A 14423-nucleotide genomic window follows, 5' to 3' on the forward strand; every position below is an offset into this window, starting at 1 on the left:
TAATGTAGCTCTTTTTTCATGTATCCCCAAATTCTATGGCGTAAAGGCTCTGGTTCTTCATATTGGTCAAAGCCTGGCTGCTAGACCATTAATTTTCTGAAGCCGTGAAAAGACATGTACTATATATGGGAATCGAGTAGGAACTTACAGTCGAGCATGACGGACTGGAAGTCTGGAAGTTGATGGTAGAGCAAATGATGGCACGAGCTATTTGTAGCCTTCACCAAGTTCGCCGCCCACGAATGTAGTCGCTGCCCTCGTGCTCCCATCCTAGCGAGAGACAACAGAAGGATGCAGATTGAGGACGACGGACAACGGTTGTCTGTATGCGGGATGAGCCACGGCTACCACATATTAGATCGATCTGTTACTGGTGATGCCACCACCGAACGTCAAGGGAGTTGGCCGAATCGTAACGCGCGACGCCGCCGTCGCAGACTTGCAGAGAGTTGAAGGGGAAACTGGAGACGTCGTTGGGCCTCTCGGTTTCAGCTCGATCTCCCCGCCACCACCGCCCAAGTGCGTCTAGGGTTAGAGGCCGAACCGACTGACTCCCATCTCCGTCCCATCGCATCGCTCGGTGAGGCGTTTCCCGTATCAGCCGACAACGAAGAGGCAAGGCAACACGAACCCTCTTGTCACACCCCGCACGTTTGGCCCAGTTGGCCCAGTTAACAAGAGATTGTTCAGGTCAACTTCCGGAGAAGCGGCCCTGTAATGACGGGCCGGCCAAGACGGAAGCGTGACACGGTAAAAAGGACACGAAGATCTGGGATACGTTCGGGACTATCGATCAATCTGGGACATCTATTTGCGGGATCCAACGATTAGCGTTCTCAAATCGCTGTGATGGCTTGTAGGACGACCCATTTTACTGTTAACTAATGACGACCAACACCAACTGTGTGCTTAACAATACATGGTTTTATGCGTGTTGTCTTTCTTGCAAGCTTTGAAAGGGGTGTCCCAGAGAATAAACTATTTGTGTGTAGGTTCTTTTTGAGTCTACTAATAATCATCTTCTTTTTTTGTGTTCAACTAATTATCATCTTTCTAAATGGAGTACATCAATATTCCACCCCAAAGATCAAATGGGCTTGAGGATCCATAATCTAGAAGCCAGGAATAAAATATGTGTCTAAACAGGCTGAGCGGCACAGCCCGGTTATAAATGGGATGAGGCCCGTTTCGATGCGTGCTGGGCCCTTGGTGCCCGCCGCCCCATAGCCAACACTAGCGGGCAAATCCTATACACCGACCAGGTCGGCCCCTACCACGCGCCGCACACCTCCTGCGCGCGGTATGGGCCGGCCTGGTCGGCCCAGTTCGCCTCTTTTTTCTATTTTCTCTTTTTTGTTTCTTTTTTCTTTTCTTTCCTTTTCCTTTTTTATTTTCGGTTTCTTTTTCTTTTTTGTTTCCTTTTTTTTTTTGTTTTGTTCCATTTTTGTTTATTTTTATTTTTGTTCAAATTTGAAAATAGTTTAAATTCAGAAAATTTTCAAATTTGAAAATAGTTCAAAATTTTAAAAATGTTCAAATTTAAAAACCGTTCAAATACAAAAAATGTTCAAATTTGAAATCCATTCAAATCTGAAAAATATTCAAATAAAAAAATGTTCAAATTATAAAAGCGTTCAAATTTGAAATCCGTTCAAATATATAAAGCGTTCAAATTGGAAAAATGTTCAAATTCAAAAAATGTTCATAACTAAGAATGTTAATTTTTGGAAAAAATAAATTTTACAAATTTTTAAAAATGTTCAAATTTAAATTATGTTCATATCCGAAAATGTTCAAATTTTGCAAAAAATTAAATGAAAATCCGAATATTTTTAAAATTTCGAAATTTCGAATCTGAATAGATTTTGAAATTTTATTCTCCAAAATATTTTTTTCAAAGTGAGATATTGAAAAAGAAAAATATTAACAAAAAAAACAGCAAAAAAGAAAAAAACTTACCTCCTCTTAATGAGCCGCGGCCCAACCAACCGACCTGGTCGGTGGGGTGTGCGGTGCCCCGTACACGCCGACCAGGTCGGTGTACATCATCCCCCACACTAGCGCACCACCCTGTCTAAAACAAAAACAAAAACTAACTCACCACACAAATTTCTGATCACACGGGCGCAAAGGATCCGAAACCCCGCGTCGCTTCCTTCTCCCGTAGGCCGGCCGCCTCTCTCGCCAGTTTCCCTCCCCGCCTGCGCCTGGCCCTAGACCGCCAAACCCCAAACCCCACCCGGGCCCCGGCGCGGCGGAGCAAAAAAGTACGAACCACGCCATTTCCCCGGGCGGCCTCCCGAGCTCCAGCCCTAATCCCTAGCCACCGGCACGGACGCGCGCCGCCTCCAATGGGGAAGCGGCCGCCGCTCGTCATCCTCTCCTCTTCCGACGACGACGATGGCGCCGGGGCCCGCCGCCGCGCCCCGCCGGCGCGCAGGACGAGGACTCCCGCCACGGCGCCGCCGCCGAAGCAGGAGCCGAGCAGCTCCAGGAAGAAGCCGCGCCGCGGGCGCGGGGGCAGCGGCGGGAGGGGGCGCCGCGGGGCTTCGGACTCTGCGCCCTCCGGCTCCCTCAAGGTGCTAAAACTCGACTCAGAGTTTCCGTTTTCTGGTTGCGTATGCTGTTCCTTGCGCGTACCTAGTACTGTGACCCGCTTGCTCCTGGTGGAATGTGATGCATTCTGACTGCTCGAATTAGAATTTGAATCGATACCACGAAAAGTAGGGAGCCTAATTAGTTGGGTGCCAGTTCGTACGATCTATACTTGATGTGGTCATTTTCAGGATGGCACCAGATTTGCTACATACAACCTATGAAATTAGCAAGGCGTTTAGGTTGCATTCACCTGGACATCACCTTAAGAACTCAAACCATTGTGCCTGTCCTAACCCTCATTTATCAATTTTATTTGCATTTCAGTCGCAGTGAAAGCAATGCTCCTTTATTTTTCTGACATGTGTTATGAGTTAGGTACCGCAAATACTAGAGTAGTATTTGTTATCCGTAGGAGCTGCTTGAGATTGATGTTGTATGCTGCTGTGTGATTAGTGATCTTAAACTCATAAGATGACTAGAGCCTAGCTACAACCGACTGTCTTATTGCAACTTAATTTCCTGTCTACTGACGTGTTCTCTCCTTGTTTGCAAAGGCCGAATTTGATATGCTCTCTGAAGATTTTTCTGAATGCCTGACTGACTTGGGCATGTCAGGTACATTTACTTAACCAACTCCTTTTTTTCAAAATAAAAATGATACGAACGAAGCTTGCAAAATGCACTGCTATTTGAGTGAGGCGCTGTTCAATATTACTAGTAGGTTGTTTCATCTGTACCTGGCTGTAAAGTTTAGATCACTTCACATTAATTATATTCCATTGACTATGCTGTGTACAGTATACCTCAGTTAAATCTTGGATCTGTTGGTACTTGGTAAATTCACTAAAATTTGCCCTATTTTGGAGCATTTAGATTATAGAACATTAGACAGACGCTCAGTTAGATGTTATTTGCAGTAATAGAGCTATGATGCTTGCCTACATGAGCACCAATATGTTTCATAATTGTTACAGTTCTAAATACGTTTTTCTATAGCGAGTCTTGTTGGGTTTCAATATGTTAATTAGACTACTTCTAGGCAGGGTCTATGCGTCAGACGGAAGAGCTTTGGGTTGACAAGTACAAACCACAATCATTGGCAGAGCTTGCTGTCCACAAAAAGAAGGTTGATTACTTTTTATTTCTACATATTGTCTGTATTGTTGCTTTTATTCAATTGTGAAAGGACTGCTCGGTCTAAGTTCTAAGGTACAGCACTTCTGGAAATTTAGTTTCCCATTTTGACCCATAATTTCGACGTCCTGGCCTTTAAACATTTCCTCTGTATCAGGGTGTTGATGTATGCTTTGAACTTTTGAAGTTATTCACAGTTAAGTTCCACCATGCATATAATCAAGGTTTATGAGTCCAAGAGTTGAGTTGAGTCGCTGGGTACCTATTCTAGTACTGGGCTAGTCGATTACTGGTCTTTGACTATAGTTGCTACAAATACAACACTACTAGTCTACTACACTGCAAAATTTGGAAGGAGAGAGTTAAAAGTTCATGGCATGCTGAATCAGAAGCACGCTATCTTCCCATCAGATTATCAGAAGTAAATCACAACTTCAAAAGCAGATAAGCTGCACAAACCGACACAAGTTCATGCTGAGCATACTAGATACTAATCATTTAACCACCTATTGCTAGTCTGCTACACACTTGATCATATGGAACACAGCAAGTCTTCAGAGGCATGGAGGAAGGAGAGGAGTGTATGCACTGATCCGAGCCCTGATCTTGGTCTGGCATTAGCTCCTTCAGAGTGAGCTCAGTCTGACGTAAGCTCGCTAATGGGCTGCACAGTGAGTCAAGCGACTAGTTACATTAGACCAGTCACAGCCAGTCAAATTAGTTAGTTAAGATTAAACCTATGGAGACCTATGTACCGATTCATAGACTAGTCAAGTGACTCTTAATCATTGCATAAATAGATTAGTTTTCGCAAAACAATAGGTTTAATGTATAAACTATTACGGAACCTGCACTTTTATCTTTAAGGACCGATGCTACAGAACTGCAGATTTAAGGCTATATTGTATCAAATTGATATAAGTTTAACCATGCACCGTATTTCCCATCCGACGAAAACCCTCGGGACAATGTATCCAGTGAAGATATTGATTAGTGTTGGTGTTAAAGATGGCGTACATGTTGCTTTGGGCATAGTACGACTGGTTTCAGTGAAGATGTTGCTCAGTATTTTACCCTGTCGGCATCATGAGGTGGCAATAGAGGTGGGCGAGGATTGATCATTGTGTGGAATGGGTGCATCGCTACTGAGAGGCTGCATGATGGCGCCCCATGTAGTCAGTCTGGATTAGAAATTTGGCACTGTGGTTAATCCTATAGACTAGCTATTTGATACAAATGGCCCTACATGTGTAGTTTTTTGAAATTGATACTTAAGTAACTATTGTGATAGTTTGTACATTACGCGTTGTGTGAAAGTTTACCCTGTAAAGTATGAACACAGACACTCTATGTGTAATATACATCTGTCTTCTTGTAGGTCGAAGATGTAAAGAAATGGCTGGAAGAGAAGTTGGAGGCACCAAAGGTGATTCTTCTTTCAATGCATGCAACTGAGTAGCCAATTTTTTTTGTCTGTTTAGTGGTATATGTTTGGATAATCTGCACATTCACTACTAAGGTCATGTACTTCATATTAATATTTCAATTGAGTCTATGTCCACAAACCTTCCAAGTGAGTATCAAAAAGGCTGATCTGATTGATGTATTTACCTCCAAAATTTGTATTGGTTACTTTAATTAGTTGGTAGAATGATTACTGGAAAACTATTTTCCACATCTAGTCATGAAAATCTTTCAACTTGACTCACTCAGAACTATTTTTCATAAATTTTGCAGGGAACATTTGGAGGGTTGAGTCTTGTCCTTACTGGCCAGGCTGGTGTTGGAAAATCTGTATGTCTCTTGATGCTAGTATTCTTCTATTCTCACTTTATTTATACTCATTTTAGGTGGACCATGAACAGTCAACACCGCGTCACAAATTTTATTGAATCAGTTTGAATATAGCTGTTTGATACTTAGTCTGGTAGGCATGATATGTCGCAGCATGAACCCAGTGTGACTTGACCTCCTGAATATGCAACTCATCTTTTTTTTTTTTGAGGGAATTATGTGCAACTCATCTTGGGTAATACCGGATACATTACAGGGTAGAAGTTGTTAAAAAAAGAGAATTCACCCTCAACCAAACACAATATCCTGTATGATGGTGGGCTGATAATTGACACAAATGCTTCCTTCAACTGTCTCAGTTTAATAGTTCATACGAAGTTTCCTTCAACCATCTTATTCGATTGTTCATACAAATTTTCCTTCAACTGTCTCCATTTGATAGTTCACACAAATGCTTCCTTCAACTGTCTCTACCCCAACAATTTTCTTCCGGGTTTGTGGCAATTATTTGGTGACCCCTCATTTCCCCAGGAGGATGTTCCTTGTTAATGCTTAAACTAAGCAAGTGGCAATGATAAATACCAGTATTTCAGAGTTGAGAACTTTAGATGTTATGTCATTCTGCTGAAGTAAAATAGTTTACAAGTGACAATTGACTGTTTGTTGCTTACTATAGGCAACTGTCAAAGCGATTGCTGCTGAGATAGGAGCTGACTTATGTGAGTGGACAACCCCAGTACCAACACTGTGGGCTGAGCATGTACATGCTAATTCAGGTAATCTACCTTACTCTGCAAACTGTTTGCATTTTAACCATCTGATAAAAGCTTGGTCAAAGTCCACAGACTTCTATGGTATTCATGATTTAGTACCTGGTAGTCTAGTACCTAAATATATCTCCATTTATGGCTTGCAAGCGTCTTTCAATTTCAATAATTTATGTCTTTCCTTTTCAATAATCATTTGAAGGACTTCAGTATGTATCCAAGTTGGAAGAATTTGAAAACTTTGTGGAGAAGATAAGGAAATACTCATTGCTTTCTCTGGCAAGCACTGGAAACCAAAGAAAGCTTATTATCATTCTGATTGATGACATCCCTGTATCAAGTGGAAAGGCTTCTATGGCAAGATTGGGGAAATGTTTAACAGGTCTAATTCAAAGTACACAAATACCAACTGTCATTTCACTGACTCACTATCACAAAAGTGAGGCTAATGATACATCAATGTGGAACTCTGAGGAACTTGAGTCCTTACTTCATGGTGCTGGTGCTCATAAGGTACACTTGTCTAGTAATAAGTACAACTGCAGATTTTTTTTTGGCAGCTTTGATCTTCATAATGGCTGCTTTGAAACATCAATTTCTATGCAGATTGTTTTCAATCCGGTAACTGTAAGCTCTATCAAGAAAATTCTTTCTAGAATATGCAAACAAGAAAGCTCTGGCACAACTGAAGAAATAGTGCATCAAATTGCTGCATCTAGTGGAGGTGATATCAGACATGCGATAATGTCTCTTCAGTACTACTGTCTTAATCCAAGAAAGCTAAAGTCTGCATTGGCAAAAAATGCTACTCTGTTGGATTTAAAGGATTGTGGTACTCTAGCCCCAGGGCAGGATTGTTACAGCCTCAGCTTTGCAAAATCTTCTCCATGTGGAAGGGATGAGACACTTACATTATTTCATGCATTAGGGAAGTTTTTGCACAATAAAAGGGAAACCGATGGTGATGTCAATATCGGTATGTAATAATTATTACGATCTTCTATTCAATCCTCTTATTGACTTTGCTATCTTTCAGATATTCATTGTGCTGTATGGTTTACTAAACCAGCATGTTGCGATTAAAATAGCTATGCACAATATCTGGTTTGTTTTCTATAGATTGTTATTGTGTAAACATATTCATTGACATTTCTTTTGATTAGCTTGTTTGAACTAAATGGAATTCCTTCTGATCTGCTAGTGTATTTTATATACTAGTTTTATTTTGTGCATTTAACAGTGACTGCGTGTCCTTTTCAGTTCATCAGATCTAGTTATAGCATATAAGTTCAATGCCAAATTTTCTTGCCCTCTTTGGCTATATTATTGGTACATAGACCACCAGTCTTCTTCAGGTTCCTGTGTGCTTTTCATTTTCAGTAGTTCCATTCCTAATTTATGTTGTCTAATACTTTGATTCCCTTTCTGCCTACCCAGCACTAAATCTACTTTGTGCCCTTTGCCTGAATTAACAATTAATTTATTATTTGACTATCATGTGGAAGGTTGTGTTTGTCAGCGTGCTTGAGTGTGTTAGTGTGTAGTTGTTTAGTAGTTATGTACAACCAAAGCTTTTGGTCTCTAAACCTTGTGGTATTTGAGCTGTAGATCCTGAATCATTTTCGCTCAAAGAAAAGCTAAGAAGAAATCCACTAAAAATGGATGTTCCAGAGATGATTCTTTCTCAAGCACATGGAAAAGTACGGACTGTTGCTGACTTTCTATATGAAAATGGTAAACAATGTATTTTTAATCAAGGAGTACTATATACTAAGCTCTGGGTCTTACCTTAGATGTTCTCTTTATCGTATGCTTGTATTTGACTGAGTTTACTTGATGTTACATGGTAGGAATCATTGTATATTATGGAGTAATTTTGGCAAAACTACAGGGTGCTGGATGTACAAACTATCATAAACATGCTGGTTTAAGAATTAATTTCACAAATCTGCATATTTACGAACAAATTCTATCACAAAACTAGGTTTTGAGGTACACCTAAATTCCCATTTGGACCTACTCGTCACTCACAAATCCTGGACTGGTTCCACCTGGCAGCCAAATCGTGTGTCCTTTGATCCAACAAGCAATTTTCATCGTCGAAATGTTCATGAATTTTTTCACTGTGGCATATGTGTGCACCCTAAAGCGTCAGGTTTTGAGATTATAATTGACCTCTAAATCTACAGTTCTGTTAAATCGGTCCTTTCTTTTGCAAAAAATACTTAAAAAGATTGCATGCTCATTAGCGAAATAATTATTCTACAACTTCTAATATACACATGTAGTTGTAGGGGCCTATTGCTGCTATAAATATATATGGTGCATTTAGGTTTTAGTTCATGCATTACTGTTCCTCACATATGAATATGCATCAACGAGCCATTTGATCTGTACATTCTAATAGGGCCAAATTCAAGTTTTGTGGTGCGTGAATGAGGATGGTATGGGTTTTACATGCACCATGACTGTAGTTTTCGTCCAGAAAATAGTTTGTTCAATTATTGCCCTCACTCTTTTTGTTTATTTATAAAGGAATTGGTAATTGGTGTTTTGCAGCTCTTGATTTCATCGACGATGATGCTATTGATGACGCATGGGTTGTGATGTCATATTTGAGCGATGCAGACTGCCTTCTTGCTGGTAGTCCAATCACATCTGCTCGTTGGATTGTGAATGAATCAAACGAGTCAGACAGCATGTCGCAACTTATTGCTGCATCAGTTGCAGCACGAGGAGTTCTTTTTGGCAATGCACATGCCTCACCCTCAAGGTACTTGCTTATCGGTATGATTCTTTATTTGAAGGATTCCGAGCTAATACTTTTTTGCTCCGATTTGGCCTAAGCAGATGGCATACAATCCGTAGCCCGAAGGTTTGGCAAATCGAGAGAACATTTCGATCCACAAAGGTATAATTACACCATGTCAGCTTTCATGAATTTAACTAGATTGTAATTTGGAAAGATGAGTTACTGTATGTTCTCATCCATATCATGTTGTCTTCTGTTTTTAAGAAAAACATTCTGGGCATCACTACACCCCGATATCACCTTTTATTTCTTTTGAAGTCATCTGTACAACAGTTCTCCATAGGCTCTTGCGACATTCAGATGCCCATCTTTTGAACATATAAATCTTGTTATTCTCGAATGTTGAACTGTGTTGATGAAAGTTCATAGCACTGTAGTTTTTTAAAGATCAGTGTGGGGGTGATTAATTTTCTGTGTTCATTCTATCCATCGTCGTCAGCTGGTATCTGATCATCTGTATTTTGGTTTTGTTGGGGACAAATGCAGGATCAGATTTTTAGAGAGAGATTTGATTGTTCAAGTACATCTGGTTCTCGCAACTTCTCCGACGTAGTCAGCGACTTCAGGCCTTTTGAGAGATGGATACGCCCTTGCAGTGATATCCCTAGGAGCAACTCCTCGCACCATCATTTCGAAGGTCATCCGAACTTGATTGGTAAGCTTGATGGCGGAGGAAACAACAGCGAGGAGGAAGATGCCATAGAAGATTGCTAAGACCAAGCTGGTCTAGTTCGTATTAGATCTAATCTAGCTGTACATGGATCCGTAGAAGTCTGTAGGGACCTGTAACATGTGAAGCACCAGGATTATGCCTGGGTGGCTGGGTCATGCGTTTTTGGCCGTCTTTGTTATTCATGTGCAACACAATGGCTCCAATTGCCTGCGCTCGGCTCACTTTCTTTTCCTCACTGTGTACAGTGTGATGGGCATTTGCTCTGTGCCGCCTGTGCGCGTGTTCTGATGGTGAACCTAACAGTTTGGCCGTTGAGCAACACGTGTGGCAGATGCAATCTGACCTGAACAAGATCTGAGCTGTTGACTTTTAGGGCACAATGTGCTCTCACGACCAAGAGAATCCAAGTACACAATAGTTTATCGCTAGTCAATCCTGCCGTAAAGTTTAATCACCTTCGATCGAACGAAAGATCCTGAGAATCACATCGCCATTGCCACCGCCACCGGCCAACCGGTAGCAAAGAGAAACAGAGGAGCAGCGACCGACCGACACACGAAACTCTCCCCGTCTCGTCATCATCACATACATTATCACCCGCCGCGATCCTCTCCCCGCTCACGCTCATCATTCAATGCTTCGTCGCCTCCTCGCCCGAGTATCCTTCGCCGCCTCGGCGGATCCTACCGGTCTCGTGATCTAGCCTCCAGCGCCCCTCGCCGCGGGCGCCGGCGGCGGTGGCGATGTTCTGGAAGGACAGCAGCGCCCGGAGCAGCAGCAGCAGCGGCCGGGAGCAGAGCGGCGTCGGCCCCTTCGGCCAGGTGCGCGTCCTCGTCGTCGGCGATTCAGGTTTGTCCCCGTGCCTTCCGTCCGTGATACGGGTAATTCGTGGAACCTCTGGTAGTTGGCCAATGTCATGAGATTGATGACGACGTAAAATAGGCCTGTGTTGCCGATGACTCTGATAGTCTGATGGATCATGAACTGGTCGCTGTCAGGTTCTACCTTCCACTAGTGCTCGCATTACGATATGGTGAAGAAATCGAGTACATCATGGATTGCTTTGGATTGGGGATTGGACAATCATATACTACTAGGCTTCATCTTTCTGTTAACCTTTTCTGCTTGGATGTGGGTGTGATCAGGCTGGCATTTAGGTATGACAACAGTTGTGGAGTGGGAGACAATCGTCGTTAGCCCTGTCCATTTGTTTGCCTTCTAGGGATTCTGGTTTTCCTAGAAACCATTATCATCCAGAGCTAGTGAACTGAAATCACGCGCAAAAGTCGATTTTTCTTGTCAGTACTTCAGCGCCTCCAATTATTCATCAGGCACGTTCCTCAGTGCCTTAACAGTATAGAAACAGCTTGGCACTTTGGCTAGTTGGATGGTAGTGCATCGTCGTAAGTTTCATCATCTGAGAATAGATTTGTCGAGAGGTTTACTTGGATCGGCGAATGACCATCTATGCAAATTTGTAAGTAGCTTTCCAGGGGCTCCTCACATTGCTTTTTGTGAGGGTAAGGCTTGCCACTAACACCTTCCCCAGACCCCGCACAGTGCGGGAGCTCTCAGCACTGGGTACGTCGTCCTTTCCAGGGGATAGTTCTTCTAGGCCACTTCATAAATCTTCAGTTCCCTGTTTGCCACAGCAGAACTGCTTATTACTTGTTATACTCCATCGCCAAGGAAACATTCTTATACTCCATCACAGTTATCTCCTCCGTCAAGGCCCAGTCGTCAAATACATATTTGCCCCTAAATTCACATTTTAAGATGTCAAATCAAAATTCCTTCTGCGCCGCTGTGTTTATGTTGCAGTTTTTCTACCCTACTCTGGCTTATTTTCCCTTAAATCCAGTAAGCACGCCAATGAAGGTTACACTATTCCTTCAAGGTGTGGAAAAAAAATCTGACTGAAGAATCACCAGGTGCAACCGTCTGTGACATGCACTCGGTGTCACATATGCTGTGTCCTTCTACAAACAAAGAAACTCAAGTGCGCTTAACATTTGGTTATTGACAGGGAAGATAACTGCGATCGCTTATAAGGAATTGTTTTTGCAAAGCAGCCTTCTGCTGGATTTTCTAATCTTTGTTTATACAAGTTACTCTCTTACACCACTGTGTTAGTATCGTATGGGAATAATGGGATGCAGGCTGTTGTACGGTTCTGGATATGCTTCTTCAGTTGCATACATTGTCCTTATTTTCTCTTTGTCAGGTGTCGGTAAATCTTCACTGGTGCATCTCCTCTTAAATGGTTCTTCTATTGCTCGACCGTCTCAGACAGTAGGATGTGAAGTGGGCATTAAAGTAGGCGCTCTCGTTCTGTGCTGTTCCCGCTTGTTCCATTTGCATTCTGTATCCGCTTACACTGTCACTGTTATTATTTCAGCATGTTACTTATGGAAGTGCAGGGGGGTCTTCTAATAACATCAGCGATGCTGAAAGGAACTTCTTTGTTGAGCTTTGGGATGTCTCAGGGCATGAACGTTACAAAGCTTGTCGTTCACTTTTCTATACACAAATAAATGGTAAATCATATTTTTCTCTTAATTACCTGCGTTTTTCTGCTCTGTATCTTTGTACCCATCAATGCATGTCTTTACCAGTTTTTTACAGTATCAGCAAGCTGATCTATTTTACTTATTTTTAACCAAAAAAACTGTTCAAGGATTTCTTATTATATTTTGCAACTGCTAATGCATAAATCCTGAGATGTAATCCATGGCAGCTCTTTTGTATTTGTTGTTAGTGCTTCAGCTTGTTCTCCACTAGTAATGTTAGCTGGTGAAACTTCATAGAAACTCCTGCGCTTGTTTAGATCTGTAAACAAATACTTGTTGTGTTCCTCAGTGCATTTACGGCATCCACCGTTCCCAATGTTTATCTGTCAACTCTAAAAAAATTGTTATCTGTCAGGTGTCATATTTGTATATGATCTCTCCCAGAGGAAGACCAAGACAAATTTGAATAAATGGGCAGTTGAAGTTGCTGAAACAGGCACCTTTATAGCTCCACTTGGATCTGGTGGACCAGGAGGACTTCCAGTGCCTTACCTTGTAATCGCTAATAAAGCGGATCTTGTTCCAAGAGATGGCACTAGAGTCAGAAATGGAAGTATTGTTGATGTTGCTCGTCAATGGATTGAGAAGAGAGGTCTTCTTCCTAGCAGTGAAGAACTTCCACTCACAGATAGCTTTCCTGGGAACTCTGGTCCAAACTCGGTTAGGTTTCTTGTTGATGAATTTCTGCTCATATCTTGCTCTACATGCAATTCATGTTCTCTGATGGAACAATTATCCTTTTCTATCTGTATCGTTTCAGTTATTTCTTTCTTGCACGCGTCATTTTGTCTCTCTGTCATTTCAGTTATACTTATGTTTACCTTAGAAAAAAAGTTATGTACTTATGTCTTGCATTACTGCAGGCTGCCAAAGAAGCAAGATATGACAAAGAAGCTGTGATCAAGTTTTTCCGCATGGTTTGTTTATAACTGTTTCATTGATTTGTTATCCCCGTACGTTCTATACCATCTGCTAATGCTGTTGAAATGCATCTTTCAGTTGATCAGGAGAAGATACTTTTCGAATGAGCCTGCTGTCCCAAGTCCGTGGTCTCTTACTCCGCGGGAAGATAGCGTCCTCCCTGTAGCGACTCTCAAAGATGATGCTGATACCTTTCAAAGGAAAAGGTGAGCTTGTCTAACATGAAACACATTGACTCCCCACTCAAAGAAATCCAAACAAATACATATAAATGGACAGGAAAGTACAAAGGAGAGCAATTTGTTCATCACTTGAGGCATAACTCTGACCCAAAACATTTATAGTTACACTTATGTACTGAATTTTGCAGCTATAGCGGGGAGGAATACACGTTCAATGGAGTATTGCCACTGCCAGCACAGAGGAACCTTCCACCGCCGCCAACTCCCGACCCACAACCGCCAGTGTTTTCTTCAGATAACTACAGATATCACAGATACTCCTCGCCATCGCTTACTGAGATAAGCAGCAATAGAACAAGCCGTGAAAAATTTAATGTATAATACAGTGGATGAGAAGGGTTAAAGGGCATTACCTTTAACCTTGGAAGCAATATAGCATCTGCTGCCTGGGTGTTGAATTCCAGCTGGTATCGTGAACCATCTGATGCCTTGCTTTGCAGCATATGGAAGGTGCCAAGTTGGTCTTCTCTGTTTGTCCTGATCTCTAGCTGATTACTAGTGGGCGACTCTTTTATTCGTTCTCTTCCGTATATGTTCATTCAACACATAGTGACCAATTGTTATTTCCATTATGCAAGTAATGGACAATGGCTGATTCTGGATCGAAAAATACATAGTAAGAGAGCAAAGGACAGTGAACTGTACATTGCTATAGCGTAAGTGTTTTAATGGTATAATTTCTGTAACCAGTAAATTAGGAATTGGAGGGGTCAAAACTTCTTGCTGCCTTTCGGAATGTATGATTTTAAAAGGTAGAAATAGGAAAAACATAGTAACAATATGTCATATTTTTAGTGAGTGCGTATGTGTGGTACTCTGCGTTTGCGTCCACTTGTAATTTGTTTTCTCAGAAAATGCATATCTCGTTGATTCTAACATGAAATACAATACTATAAGAATTGACCAAAGGAT

The 14423-nt window shown here is 41.7% G+C and overlaps 2 protein-coding genes across 3 annotated transcripts; both read left to right on the forward strand.

The window, feature by feature from the left end:
- Positions 1-2237: 2237 nt before the first annotated feature.
- Positions 2238-10134, forward strand: LOC127296365 (cell cycle checkpoint protein RAD17). 2 transcript variants are annotated; one of them, XM_051326423.2, is made up of 12 exons: positions 2238-2579; positions 3153-3213; positions 3642-3724; positions 5111-5158; positions 5470-5526; positions 6203-6302; positions 6496-6806; positions 6900-7269; positions 7902-8027; positions 8853-9066; positions 9144-9204; positions 9592-10134. In XM_051326423.2, exons 1-12 carry the CDS (start codon positions 2352-2354, stop codon positions 9817-9819), a joined length of 1887 nt encoding a protein of 628 aa, XP_051182383.1. In that variant the 5' UTR covers positions 2238-2351; the 3' UTR covers positions 9820-10134. The 2 variants fall into 2 exon arrangements, with proteins under 2 accessions (XP_051182383.1, XP_051182384.1); XM_051326424.2 differs by having other exon boundaries at positions 2512-2579; positions 3638-3724.
- Positions 10135-10289: 155 nt separating this feature from the next.
- LOC127296366 (small GTPase LIP1) lies at positions 10290-14140 on the forward strand. Its single transcript, XM_051326426.2, has 7 exons — positions 10290-10627; positions 12003-12094; positions 12177-12315; positions 12704-13008; positions 13212-13265; positions 13348-13475; positions 13640-14140. Exons 1-7 carry the CDS (start codon positions 10522-10524, stop codon positions 13830-13832), a joined length of 1017 nt encoding a protein of 338 aa, XP_051182386.1. The 5' UTR covers positions 10290-10521; the 3' UTR covers positions 13833-14140.
- Positions 14141-14423: the final 283 nt, after the last annotated feature.

The sequence above is a fragment of the Lolium perenne genome, chromosome 4 (genome assembly GCF_019359855.2).
Source record: "Lolium perenne isolate Kyuss_39 chromosome 4, Kyuss_2.0, whole genome shotgun sequence".
In the NCBI taxonomy this organism is placed as follows: Eukaryota; Viridiplantae; Streptophyta; class Magnoliopsida; order Poales; family Poaceae; genus Lolium; species Lolium perenne.